The sequence below is a fragment of the Molossus molossus genome, unplaced genomic scaffold, assembly GCF_014108415.1.
Source record: "Molossus molossus isolate mMolMol1 unplaced genomic scaffold, mMolMol1.p scaffold_m16_p_1, whole genome shotgun sequence".
In the NCBI taxonomy this organism is placed as follows: domain Eukaryota; kingdom Metazoa; phylum Chordata; class Mammalia; order Chiroptera; family Molossidae; genus Molossus; species Molossus molossus.
The window spans coordinates 48,892,922-48,907,126 of record NW_023425344.1 but is presented as its reverse complement, the minus strand read 5'-3'; the positions used below and the strand labels follow the sequence as shown (position 1 = coordinate 48,907,126).

The 14,205-nt window shown below is 36.7% G+C and overlaps 1 protein-coding gene across 1 annotated transcript in view; it reads right to left on the bottom strand.

Annotated features, from left to right (window-relative positions):
• STAP1 (signal transducing adaptor family member 1) overlaps nt 1–13,687 on the bottom strand; it is a 38,881-nt gene extending 25,194 nt beyond the window's left edge. The window contains exons 1-2 of the mRNA XM_036276662.1: nt 13,501–13,687; nt 4,543–4,614 (exon numbers count right to left, since the gene is read on the bottom strand). Coding sequence (XP_036132555.1) covers nt 4,543–4,614; nt 13,501–13,620 — 192 coding nt within the window. The 5' untranslated portion in view covers nt 13,621–13,687. The remainder of the gene's footprint in view (nt 1–4,542; nt 4,615–13,500) is intronic.
• Nucleotides 13,688–14,205: the final 518 nt, after the last annotated feature.

Here is a 14,205-nt window from a genome sequence, read left to right as displayed (position 1 = left end):
CTCTTAAAGTTACTTACATCTTCATTTCCGTGTGGTGGAAATACTATATAATGTTGTTCTACCTTGCCTTTCTTCCCACCTCCATTTTCAGTGTGGTCACATGATAGATTGAAATCAGCCATGGTGGGAGTATTTACACCATGGTAATTGACAAAACTTACAAATTAGGGTTTGATTTATTGTTTTATAATTGTCCCAGAGACCAACAATGTTTTTCTGCAAAATGCAGATAGCAAATGTTTTAGGCTTTATGGACCACATACAGTCTCTCTTGTAAATTCTTCTCTTTTTAAAAATTTCTTTTCTTCTTTATTGATTTTAGAGAGAGAGGAAGGGAGAGGGAGAGAGAGATAGAAACATCAATGAGAGAGAGCATTGATTGGCCGCCTCCTGCACGCACCCCACTGGGTATTTGGCCCACAACCTGGGCAAGTGCCCTGACCGAGAATCGAACCGGTGACCTCTTGGTGTATGGGTCAATGCTCAGTCACTGAGCCACACCAGCCGGGCTTCTAATTCTTTTTTTAACAATACTTTATAAGTATAAAAACATTCTTAGCTTATAGTATATAAAATTGGGCCACAGGCTATATTTGGCTCAAGGGCTATAGTTCGCTGGCTTCTTATCTAGACTTAAGAAAGTGAAAGAGATAATGTTAATAATGCAGATGAATTTGTGTCTGAAACTTATTTTGAACAAAACAAAAAATAGACAAAATATTATTCTATAATTCAAAAACTGTTATTTAGCAAAGAGGTTGCTCACATCATTGAAAAATAGGTGAAGTGTTGACATACATAATTGTTTTACTTTCCTCTTATTTGTTTGTTAATGTAAGCAAAAATATTAGCCAACATAAAGGTCAACTATTATATTTAATGACAATAAATTTATTACGAAAACAGCATATTGGAAAACAACTCCATTTGTCATATGATGATTGAATTGCAATTTGGATATGAGTTCAGAAAAATTATCAAAAACATTCTATGAGAATCAATTGCTTATATGAAAATTACAATAGAGTATTATGTATTTGCACTACACATTCTTTGTGTAAATAATATTTATAGTAAATTTATATACATATATTTTTCCAGTAGTATGTGATAAGTAATTTAACACTTATCACATACTACTGGTTATGAGGATCCTATTAAGAAATTACTATCTTATCACAGTATAATAAAAATATTTATTCTGAGGAATTAGTCTATATAGGCCAGTTTATATATAACTAGCCAGACTTGATCTCTAGTATTAGAAAGATTAGAACTACCTCTAGGAAGGATTGTAGCATTTTTAGGGTATAATTTTGTTTTTGCTAAATTAACTTCATTTTAAACTTTTTAATCTCTTTTCATTTTTCTCTCTTTTATGCTTAATATAACTTTTTACTATATTCTTATAAGTCTTATATTATTTTTCTGAATAAAGTAGGACATAAAAGCATTAATAAAAATTTCCAGCCCTGGCCGGTTTGGCTCAGCGGTTAGAGCGTCGGCCTGCGGTCCTGAGAGACCCGGGTTCGGTTCCCGCTAGGGGCGCGTGCCTTGGTTGCAGTTTGTCCCCGGCCCTGGTTGGTCATGCGGGTGGCAGCCACTCGATGTGTTCCTTTCACATCGATGTTTCTCTCTCTCTCTCTGTTCCTCTCTCTCCCTCCCACTCTACCTGAGCAGAAAATGGAAAAATGTCCTCGGGTGAGGATAAAAAAAAAAAAAATTTCCGGAGCTATTCTATATTGATAAGTTTGAGGATAAGTTTGGGTTGGCTATTTATTTTCAATGAATAAAGAAGCATTAAATGTAGGAGAAATATAAGGGGAGGACAGAATTTTAAATTACACCAGAATCTTTTTTCTAATGTATTGTCTAGATTAAGCTCAGTGAATTTTGCTGAGACCAGAGGAAGCAAGTAAGGAAGAAGTGGCCCAGTTAGATAGTGCTGATCTATTGATTAGAAAAAAGGAAGTCATATCTTTTTGTTTTAATTGTAGTGTTGAAAAGAGCCTTGAAGGTCATCTGTCTGTCTAATCTAGCTACCAGCATGCTTGAATCTCCTTCAGGCTATCCCTCCACGGAGCAATCCAGCCTATGAACATCTCAAACAACATGCAACTCATGCCTCTATGCAGCTTTGCCTACTATTTTTGTATTAAGTCACAGTTTTCCTTCAGGCAATTTTCATCTTTCGGTCCTACTCTCTTAGTAACACTAAACAAATTCAGTAACTCTTTCATATGACTTTCTGACAGCCTTTCAAATATTTTTTTATCCTCACCCGAGGACATTTTTGCATTTATCTTCAGAGGAGGAGGGAGAGAGGGAGGAAGAGAGAGAGAAACATCGATGTGAGAGAGACACATCTACTGGTTGCCACCCACACGACCCCCAACTGAGGCCGGGGACAAACTGCAACCAAGGTACGTGCCCTTAGCGGGAACCGAACCCAGGACTTTCTGGTCCGCAGGACGACGCTCTAACTGCTGAGCCAAACCGGCCAGGGCAGCCTTTCAAATATTTAAATGCAGCTTGAAATTCTCCCCTCTCATAGGCTGAATATCTACAGTTCTCACCTATTCCATTCCTGGGCTTTCTCCTGAGACTGTCCCCCGCACCCCACCCCCTGCAATTCCACATTCTTTTTTAATACAATTGGTAGATGGGCAATTCTGCACCATTTTATTATAAGTTTCTTCATGGCATAGTAGTTAAGAATGCTGCAAGACTTGGATTGTACCCCTTCCATTAGCTCTCTGATTTTGTACAATTTCTTAATCTTTAAACTTGACTACTAAGTTCTATAAAGTGGGGGTTAAAGTAGTACCTACTCTGCAGAGTTGTGAGAATTAAATGAGGTAATACACATAAAATGCATGAATGCTTCCTCTGTGCCTTACATTTACTATCATTTAATCCTTTTGATAACCTTATAAGAGGCTATATTTTCCTAATTTCAGAGATTTGAAACTGAGTGTGTTGGAAATCTTTTATGTGCTCCTCTAGATTCACGTTTATCCGTTCATCCCCCAACACTATGCAACAGGGTAGGGCCCTATATGGACAGCATTATGAGCACCCTCACCCTCTGACTTTCTGTTGGTTTGAACTGCTGGTGAACAATGGCAGAAGACAGAGTGAGGAGAGTGAAGTCAGGTATTTATGACTCTATGAACTGCTCTCTGAATCAAAGATCATACTCCTCTCAAAGCAGTCGTCTTCATACAACTCTCCCCACTATTCTGCCATGCTTTCCTGTATTCTTAGACGTTACTAGCCTCAGGGTTCTATACTATCCTTTGTGGTTTTCCTACATCCTGTCCACTGTTTTGAGTATTGCATCTTTATTAAATTCTCTTCAAATTGCCCAATTTGAGAAGTCAACTGTTTCCTGCCAGTTCCCTCTTATACACTGAGATGAAGAGAGGTTAGGTAAGTAGCCCAAGATACCAAGTAGACACAGTGAACAGTGGCAGGACCAGAATAAAAACCCAGGTAGTCTATCTGAAGACCAGGCTCTCAACACTAAGCATACTGCCTCTTGAAGTGAGGAATAACTATGAACTCTCTCACTTACAATGTGTATTATACAAGGGTTAGACCAGGGTCTTTACATTTTTACTGACATCAGTGGGAAGTTGGAAGGCACAACAGAGAAACTAGTTTTGTTAAAATTTAATACAGTATTTGAAAACACCTTTATATAAACCCAGAAGTCTGGTGAAAGATAACCTTTTTTTTTTAATGACTTGTGGTTAGTTTACCACTACTGCTTGCAGGTGGAATACAGGCTCTTTTTCTGTTTCTTTCATAAGATCTGGATGTGTAATAATGATGTTTTAAGGAGTATGGGCTACCACATGCATGGTCCAAATTACTGGATCATAGGCATAGTGTTTCAAGGTAAGCAAGCATTTGCTACTAAAATACTACACTTTATTTGTGGGGAAGAATGAAATACACAATCACCTTTCAATTTTTTTGTGTGGAAAATGTGAAAAGCATATCAATTATTTGAAATTAATATGAATACATAAATATCAGAATCCCTTCATTGTTTTTCTCATGCTTGAGTTCTTACAAGTCCTCATTGGTGGTGGATGTTTTTGTCTTTCCCAAAAAAAACAAATTGTGATGTATTGTATGTTGTGAGGCTTTGGGGATCATCTAGTTCCTTTCAGGTTATAATTCCATGTGACAGCAAGATTTAAAGAGGGGAAATTAAGGTTATCTCCTGGCATTAGGCACCGTGTCCAGGTTTATAGCTAAAATTTCTACTTTTCAACCAAGTTTTATTATCAGGATGAGAAAGAATGCAAAGTTTAAAATATGAGTTAATACCTTCTTCTGAGTTGCCCAGAAAATTTTGCTACTATTGTTCTTATAATTAATAGCCCTCACAGATATAAATATTCTTATTTGAGGCGGATTTAGTAGAACATTTCTATTCTTGGAAGACAGAAAATCATAATGAATAATAAACTATATGACAAGTGTGTATTGGAAAAAAAAGTGAATTGGCTGAATATGATAACTACTTACTATTGTACTTTTTTTGTCATTATAAAAGAAAAGTGTAGTTCCTCTCAACTCTGTCCAATAACGTGTGTATCCCTGTGGGAAAGAAATCATAAGCATCAGTGTGATATTCAACTATTTTCCTATTTTATTTTTATATTTTACTTTGTAACTTTCTTACCTGCTGTGAGATATAAGATTCTTCTTTATCCTGAGATAAATCATCTAATTTTTATGGCTTAATTTTACATTTAATTCTCAATGAAACTCTTCACAAATTTATTTTAATATAATATGCAAGGTTAGGCCCTGGCCGGGTGGCTCGGTTAGTACATCCTCCCATACACCAAAAAGGTTGCAGGTTCAATTTCTTGTCAAGGCATATACCTAGTTTGTGGGTTTGATCCTGGTTGAGGTGTGTGCAGGAGGCAATTGATCAATGTTTCCCTCACATCAATGGTTTTGTCTCCTCTCTCTAAAATCAATAAACATATCCTTGAGTGAGGATAAAAAAAAAGATGTGAGGTAAGGATGTAACTTGATCTGTATTCAAATAGATAATTTACTAAAACTTTCCTCGTTAATTTAAGACATTTGATTTTTATGCAATTTCAGTGGAAGTTGCACCTGTAAGAGGGGCCATTTAAGGGTCCAGGATAAGACATAGGACAAGCATTTAATATCTACCTTCCAGGACAGTTGAAAGGATTGAATAAATTAATACATATTAAGTACATACCATAGTACATGACTCATAGTTTGGATTCAATAGTATATATTTATATAGATCAAGGAAACATGAAAAACCGATAATAGTAAAAGTAACACCATCAAAGCTGAACTTTGAAGTCCAAATTTCATTCATGTGGTAAACATTTTATTATTAATATATTCTCATTGCTATGGGTTCTATAGAAATACAACTTTTTAAGTTTAATCACCCTGGCTGGTTTGCTCAGTGGTTAGAGTGTCAGCCTGTGGACCAAAGGGTGTTGAGTTCATTTCCCAGTCAAGGGCATGTACCTGGGTTGCAGGTTGGATCCCTGGCTCCAGTCCAGGTCATGTGGGAGGCTACCAATCAATGTCTCTCTCACATTGATGTTTCTCTCTCCCTCCCTCCCTTCTACTCTATCTAAAAAAATCAATGGAAAAATACTCTCAAGTGAGATTAACAAAAAGAAATTAATTAATTAATTAATGTAAATAACCTAATCAGACTCTCATTTCACCCAAGTAAAAGTTTATTTAATTAAAGGAAACTTATGTTCTATGAAGATTGTATTACAAAAGAATGACAGGAGGGTTTAAAGAATAAAATCCTTCCACATCTAAGAACTTACCCTCATACCCAGCTCTTGCAAAAGTATGTTTTAAAAAATTCTAGTCAGTTTCATGAACACGTTGATCATTTCTTCCTTTAGGATTTAATAAACTGAGTTTTTGTAACATGCTGGATTAGCTGAATTTATATTGAGAATTAAGGTAAGAAAATCACATGAAGAAAATTTTTTCATTTGATTATAAATGTGAAGCCACTTTTTATACTATGGTGTTTTGTTTTTCTTTAATACTGACACATCATTTATCCCTTTTTTGATCAGCAAAATGTTTGTATTCATTTTCTCAAATAATGGAAACTCTATAACCCATTGTTTTTATTTGCTTTGGCTCCCAGGAAGCTCAAGGTGAAATTCATTCTGAATTACAACCATCTTTTTCATATTCTTAGTGAAACTATTTTCTCCCTTTGTCTTCATGGCTGATGAGGGGCTATATTAGTCAGCTTTTACGGTATAACAACTACCCTAAAACTTGGTGGACTAAAGAGTAAATGGTTTCCATTTTTTATCAATCTGTGGCTGGCTGATGATTCTTTAAATGATGATATTTGGCTATGACCAAATGGTCTAGGGTGGCCTCACTTACTTGCCTGGGGTTTTAGCTGGGAATGCAGAACAACTGGGAGTGGTGGAATCAGAAATATATTGGGTCCCTGTCCCCCAGTTCCTGGCCCAGAGATCCCAAAACCTGAGTGATTGAAGTGTTTTTGTTACTCATAATGAGCCTCTTTACATCATACCTGAGTTCACATTAATGAGGTGACTTGAGATGGGACCCATGGAGAGTTTCAGGATAAGTCTGGTCCCCAAAAGAACAAATGATTAGAAGGTTGAAACTTTTGGCCCAACTCACTGACCTCCAAGAAGGAGTAGGAGTCTGGGTGAGACTAAAGATTCAACTTCATAAAAACTCTTGAACAATGATATTTGATGAGCTTCCTAATTAGTGAACACATCCACATGCTGAGTGAGTGGTGCACCTCAACTTCACAGGGACAGAAACACTCACATGTACCTGGGACCTTCCCAGATTTTGCCCTATATACAGCTTCATCTGGCTGTTCATTTGCATTCCTTACCTGTAAATGTAAGGAAAGTGTCTTCCTGAGTTTTTGTAAGCCATTCTAGTAAATTGTTTAATCTTAGGAGGGGGTCATGGGAACCCCTGATTTATAGCCAGTCAGTCAGAAGTGTGGGAGGCCAGGGACTTGCAACTGGTGACTGAAGTTATGGTGGAGGGGTTGAGGGGGGCAGTCTTGTGGGATTGAGCCCTTAATTAAACTGTGGCTTCTGCACTAAATCTGGGTAGGTAGTTACTTTCAGAATTGAACTGAATTGTTCAACAACCAGTTGGTGACCAGAGAATCGGAAATGGTTGTTGGTGTTGGAAACACCCCAGCTGGAGTCTCCCTCCACACAGTTTCATTCTCTGGCCAGCCTAGACTTGTTCACATATTGGCAGAGGGATTCCCAGGAGCAAGAGAGAGCAAAACCCAATGTGTGAGTATTTTCTAATCCTTTGCTTGTGTCATGTTTACCAAAGCAGGGCTCAGACCAGATTCAACCAGTAGAAAACTAGACTGAACCTCTCTATAGAAGGAGCAGAAAAGTCCCATTACAAAAGGGAGTGTGCATACTGAGGCTTGAACAAATTGGTAGTATTACTGCAGCAATCTACTTCAGGGGCAGAGTTGGAACTTGGAGCAATGTTTCTTTGTCCGAGCACTGTGGTCTTTCCACTCCATCCTACCTCCCCATTGAGAGCTGGCCCACATGTAAAGTAATGAACAGATTGACAAAGAACAAGTTCCCATAGGAAAGAACAATTCCAAAGGGCATAGGATAGAAGGTGCAGCCAACAGATGGTCCCCAAAGGAGCAGTTATAAAACTGGGCAAAGAGATTCTTCCTCTTGTCTGAAATCCAGATGCCCAACATATACCTGACACATCGCAGTCAAGCAGTTTAATAAGCAAGAGCCCAAACCTCATTTCAGCCCCATCAGATGTCTTCCTCTTTTTATACAGGTTGCAGCCCTATTGGCGTCACAATCGCCTTTCACCTGTACAGTGACTCAAGGTAGCTCAAGGCTACTTGCATCTAAGGTAAGATGTTAGCAGAGTTTTGGCCTTAAATCTAAGCCACATATAGATAGATAGATTAGATTAATAATAAAAGTAACTAATTGATATTCATTTGTATGATCCCTGTGTCTTCATGTTTTAATGGTTTGAAGCTGGGGAAAGGAAAAGTCCCAACAAATAGGTATTGAAATGCACAGGCCAGGGGAGGTGGAAATAACTGCTAGTAGAGTTTCTTTTTAGAAGGACAAAAATGTTATAGACCTAGATAGTGGAGATGGTTGCACAATTTTGTGAATATATTAAAAACACTGAATTGTAATAACAATATTGATAATAATAACTACTGTGTTTTTTTGTGTGTGAGAGTTCACAGTTAAGGGACCAAGAATTAAGGTAGGGAAACCAGCCTCCTCTTATTGCCTCAAAGAGTTTTTGAAGATTGAATGAAATAATGTACGTAAAGCACATAGGACCTGAAACATGGTGAGTATTCCATAAATGTTGGCCGCTAACAACAACAACAACAAAAAGAATTGCTAGTTGGTGTAACCACTATGGAAAACAGTGTGAAGTTTCCTCAAAAAAATTAAAGTGAAACTGCCTTATGACCCAGTGATTCCACTCCTGTGGATTTGTCTGAAGAAACCCAAAATACTAATTTGAAAGAATATATGCACCCTATGTTCATTGTAGTGTTATTTACAATAGCCAAGATATGGAAACAACTTGGTGCCCATCAATGGATGAGTGGATAAAACAGATGTGGTACATATATGCAATGGAATATTACTTGGCCATAAAAAGAATGAAATCTTACCATTTGTGACAGCATGAATGGACCTAGAGGGCATTATGCTCAGTGAAATAAGTCAGTCAGAGAAAGACAAATACCATTTGATTTCCCTTATTGTGTTATCTAAAGAACAAAATAAATGAACAAACAAAATTGAAACAGATTCATAGACACAGAAAGAGAACTGATAGTTGCCAGAGGGTAGGGGGGTTGGGAGACTATGTGAAAGAAGTGAAGGCATTAAGAAGTACAGAAGTCACAGGGATATAAGTAAAGCGTAGGTAATATAGCCAATAACATGGTCATAACTATATATGGCACCAGTTGGGGTACTGGAAATAATGAGGGGACCACTATGTAAAGCATAGGATTGTCTGACCACTAAGCTGTACACCTGAAACCAATACAAAATAAAATTAAAATAAAAAAAAAAAAACCATTGCCTCCTCACTCACATTATTAACAGGTATTTTGCATTTATATTATCCATATATGGTGATTTGTATGTGTGTGTGACAGACACTGTGACATCTAAAAAAATCTCTAAAATAGATCTCTTTCGATGGGATTATATATGAGGAGAGGATATTCTGTAAACTGAAAGAAAGGAAGGAAGGAAGAAGGGGAGAGAGAGAAAGAGAGAGAGAGAGGAAAGGAAGGGAAGGGAAGGAGGAAAGGGAAGGGAAGGGAAGGGAAGGGAAGGGAAGGGAAGGGAAGGGAAGGGAAGGGAAGGGAAGGGAAGAAGGTAAGCATGTGAATATTTTTATTGATTTTTTAGAGAGAGGGGAATATTGATGTGAGAGGGAAAGATCGATCAGCTGCCTCTTGCATGTGGGAATCGAGCCTGAAACCTGGGCACGTGCCCTGACTGGGAATCAAACTGGGACCTCTCAGTCCATGGGACGATGCTCAGTCCACCGAACCACACCAGTCCAGCTATGTTTATTTTTTTAATTAGCTTCATTAGTACTAACCTACCATCAGACAGAAAAACTACAGCGACTAATAGCTAGTCAAGGTTTATTGATTTTCTTTTTGATTTTCTTCTGTATGTACATGCAGACATCCATCCGTGTTCCTGAGAAAAACTACAGAGTTGTTCAGTCATGACAGAATGATATGAATTGGGTAGTGTTAACCAGGGAAAAATGGGAGTTTTACTGGTAAATGAACCTATAGCTTTATGGAAGGAATTAAGGAGGATTTATTAAACAGGGAAAGAAGCAAGAACAAAGGCACTGAGTTGAGAGTAAAGGCAGTCTGGAGGAAAAATAAGATTACAAGTAACAATAGGTCCTGTGAACTCCAACCACAGCTACAAACCTAAGATCAATCAAATTTACCTTCGGTATGCAGAGAGAGAGAGAGACCCGTGTGTCACATCTTGATTTAGTTTCAGATAAACTCTCATGAATACTAGTATAATCTGAGTCATATAAATATCACTCTCAATAATCAACATCTAGGTATATATTTATATCTACAAAGGTATGTAAATATTTTTAAAATTAATTTTGAGGGACATCTTTTTGAATAAAATACATGTAGCACAAAGCTCCTTATTTTTTTTTTTTCTTTATTGATTTTAGAGAGAGAGGAAGGAAGGGAGAGAGAGAGAGAGAATATTGATTGGCCGCCTCTTGCATGCCCCCGACTGGGGATCGGGCCCACAATCTGGGCATGTGCCGTTACTGGAAATCGAACCAGGGACCTCTTGGTGCACGAGTCGACGCTCAACCACTGAGCCACACCGGCTGGGCAAAGCTCCTTATTTTTTAGCAATCACTTATGTTGAGTCTCTGAAGGGACTGAAATAGGACTATTGAATTTATTGGTAGCTTCATAGTCATTATATGATCTTGTATTTAGAGTTTAAGGTCACTATCTCATTTTCATGCAATTATACAACTGTTTGATTTGAGTTTACCATTAAACTCAGTATGATAAAGAATTTAGTGGTTAGATATCCCCAACCTTTGGAACCCCATGATCAAATGGAATTAGAACTTTAGTTTGAGAGGCAGCATGATGATGTCAAGTGCTTGCCAATAAAATCCAAACTAAATAGCTAAGATCTGGAAACAGCCCAAGTGTCCATCAGTAGATGAATGGATAAAAAAGCTGTGGTACATATACACAATGGAGTACTATGCAGCGGTAAGAAAGATCTCTTATCCTTTGAGACGACATGGAGGGCCCTGGAAAGTATTATCCTAAGTGAAATAAGCCAAGCAGAAAAAGACAAATACCACATGATCTCACTTATATACGGAATATAATGAACATAACAGTCTGAGGAATACGGTAGACCCAGAAACATGGAAGTAGGGCACAGACTGACATCCCTCAGAAGAGGGGGTGGTGGGGTGGGAAGAGATAAACCACAGAACTTATATGCATGTATGTATGACCAATGGACATGGACAACTAAGCCGGGGACGTGGCGGGGGTGGGATGGGGAGGGGGGTGCCAATGGGGTAAAAAAGGTAAAATACCTGTAACAAAAAAATAAATAAATAATTAAAAAAAAAATCCAAACTAGGTTCCTTATTGGATGAGGAACCTTGATCATAACATCTGTGAGCCACAGTTCATTTATCTGTGAATGCGATAAAATAATTTCTATCCAGAAGAGTTACTGTAAGGATCTCCCTGACATACAAGTAAAAGATACTTTGCTATGAAGTCAAGTGGAAACACAAGTTAATTCAATCAGAAATGTTTATGCCTATTGTGTATTCTTTCCATTTCAAAGCATGCTTTCTCTCTCTTTTTTGTTAATCCTAACTCAAGGATATTTTTTCCATTGAGTTTTTAAAAAATTTTTATAGAGAGTGGAAGGGAGGGGGGAGAGAGAGAGAGAGAAAAGAGAGAGAGAAAAAGAGACATCAATTAGTTGCCTCCCTCATGCTCCAGGACCAAGGCCAAGATCAAACCTGCAACCCAATCGGTGTGTGGCTGATGCTCTAACCACTGAGCCCACCGGCCAGGGCAAAGCATGCTTTCTAAGAAAAGGTACAGTAGTAATTGGGTAAGGTTACTAAACTTAGTCTCTTAAAAGTAGGGTCTTTGTGTTTTATTCATATTCTCCAGAACTAAGTGTGATGCTTGATGCATAAGAGGTATTCAATAGATGTTGCTTGAATGAATAAATAGATTGAGCACCTACTGTATCCCCAGCATTTTACCTTGGGAGGCAAGTAGTATCCTCTCCATTGTATAGGTGAGGAAATCAAGTCTCAAGGATATCGAGTAACTTGTATAAAATCATAAGGTGTGAGTAAGAAAACCATCAGGTAAAGTCATATTTTACTGACACTCTAAAATCCTTGTTCTTTCTCCTAACCATACCAATGGAATGCCTTCTTTAAACATGAAAAGGAGTCTGGTATCAGAAACAGTTATTATAAATACTTTGGAAAACAATCAATGAATGATAAAATTTAAATTAGAAATTGCTTTACCCCAGTTCCTCTTTCCTGGCAAAATGTAACAATGTGGCTAACCCATAGTGACAAGACTGAATTCACTTTTAAAGCATATAGGATCAAGCAAAATATATTCCAATGTAACTGACAAATATTAAAAATACATGTTTAGCACTCATAACAGAATACAAATTACCATGTCTTTACTCTCAAATAGTAAATGGTTTGATTATTTATGCAAGAAATATGTACTATTACAGTTTTCACATATACAATTTTTCTCCATGTAATAATAAATCCACAGAAAAATATTATTAAACACTTATTATGGCATATCTTAAAATACTTACATTTTTTCTAGTTTCTATTATTATAATTTCATAAAATTTGAGCTGTTAGTGATTTTCTTCTTTAGTAACATGCACTTTGTGTTTATTCACCTTGTTAATTTCAAATGATGTACAATTACTATTCTAAAAGCACTGATTTTAACTAGCTATGTTTTCCTTTTTACATTTTTTAAATATGGGACACTTTGTGAATTTTCTTACAGAGTATATTTATGTCATGTGGAGTACATACCACCCACAAAGCACCCTAAGTATTATCTTTTTTTCTTTTTAAAATGTTTCAATTACCTTAAATATTATCTTTTAAACTCAATATTTTGAACAGTATTTTTAGAACATATTGTTATACATAATGTTAAACAGCATCACTTTAATCATTTTCACAATTTTTTACAAAAGTTTAACACTTTATAAAATAATTTGATCCTTATTAATAAACTTCAAACAACTGAGAATAGGAGCAGGTTTACTTTCAATCACAGTATTTTATCTTAATGATACAAGTCATCATGGAAATAGTAGTAAACTGCAGAGAAAATACAGGAAACATTTAATCTATTAAGCCAAAATCTTCTGTGATGTGTAAATTAATTCTTTGGAAATTTAGCTTATTGAACTTTTTTTTTTATCTCAGTACTTAATATTAGAATCTTATATTATTATATACAGGGGTGGGCGGAGGCAGGTTTATAATTGTGAGTACGTGAAAGTCAGAGTTTATTCTTATACTATTATTTACTCTTGTATATTTTTCCATATGAACAACTGTAAACCTACTTTTGCCCACCCCTGTACAGTACATACATATATACACGTATGTTTAAGCCATACATTCTATTTAAGTTATGCAAAATTGGAATAATATTTCGGAGCTCCAGGAAAAGGGTTTCATCCCAACAGAAACAAGGAGGTCCTTGTCACATCACACCACCATGAAATAAATGTATTAAGATTGAAGCTTCTAGTTTAACATTATCGTTGGACTTACCTGGTATTCTGACCTCTTGACTAATAAAAAACCTTCAAAGTATAAGGGTAGAGCAGTAATCTTTAACCTTTCTTGGAAGATCCTTCGAGGGGCTGGTTTCGGGGGCTTTTTAGCCATCATACCCTCTCGTGGGTGTGTGGTTTGGTTTCAACTGTATCCAGTCTCAAGCAAAATGAGATCTACCTTGTGTGAGAGGAAAAGGCAACTGTTCAAAGAGGAAGTCCCAACTCGATTTTAAACCACCAACAGGACACACACACACACACACACACACACATACTTTCTTTCCTTTACTTTTTATGGGGTAAGAAAAACAGGCATAGATAACTTTAAGAAAGCAATCTTTGAGTAAACTACAGGTACTTAGAATTACAATAACAAAATAAACAGAAGATTAGCATCACCAGAAGATGAAATAAACCAATTTGGAGATTATGGACTTTAGAGGAGACATCAAGGTCACATTTGTTTTCTTTTTGTTTTAATTGCTGTCCACTTTTATCCCCAGAAGGCATGACTTGAATTAACTCCACTTACTAAAAATTAATTCATAGTATACTTAAAAAAAATTTTTTTTTATCCTCACCCAAGGACATTTTTTTTCCTGTAGAAATTTTCTTTTTTTAAAATCTTTATTGTTGAATAAATCACCAGGGTAGGGCAACCAGTGTGAGCCAGGTTGCTGGAGTCCCAGATATGGCAGCT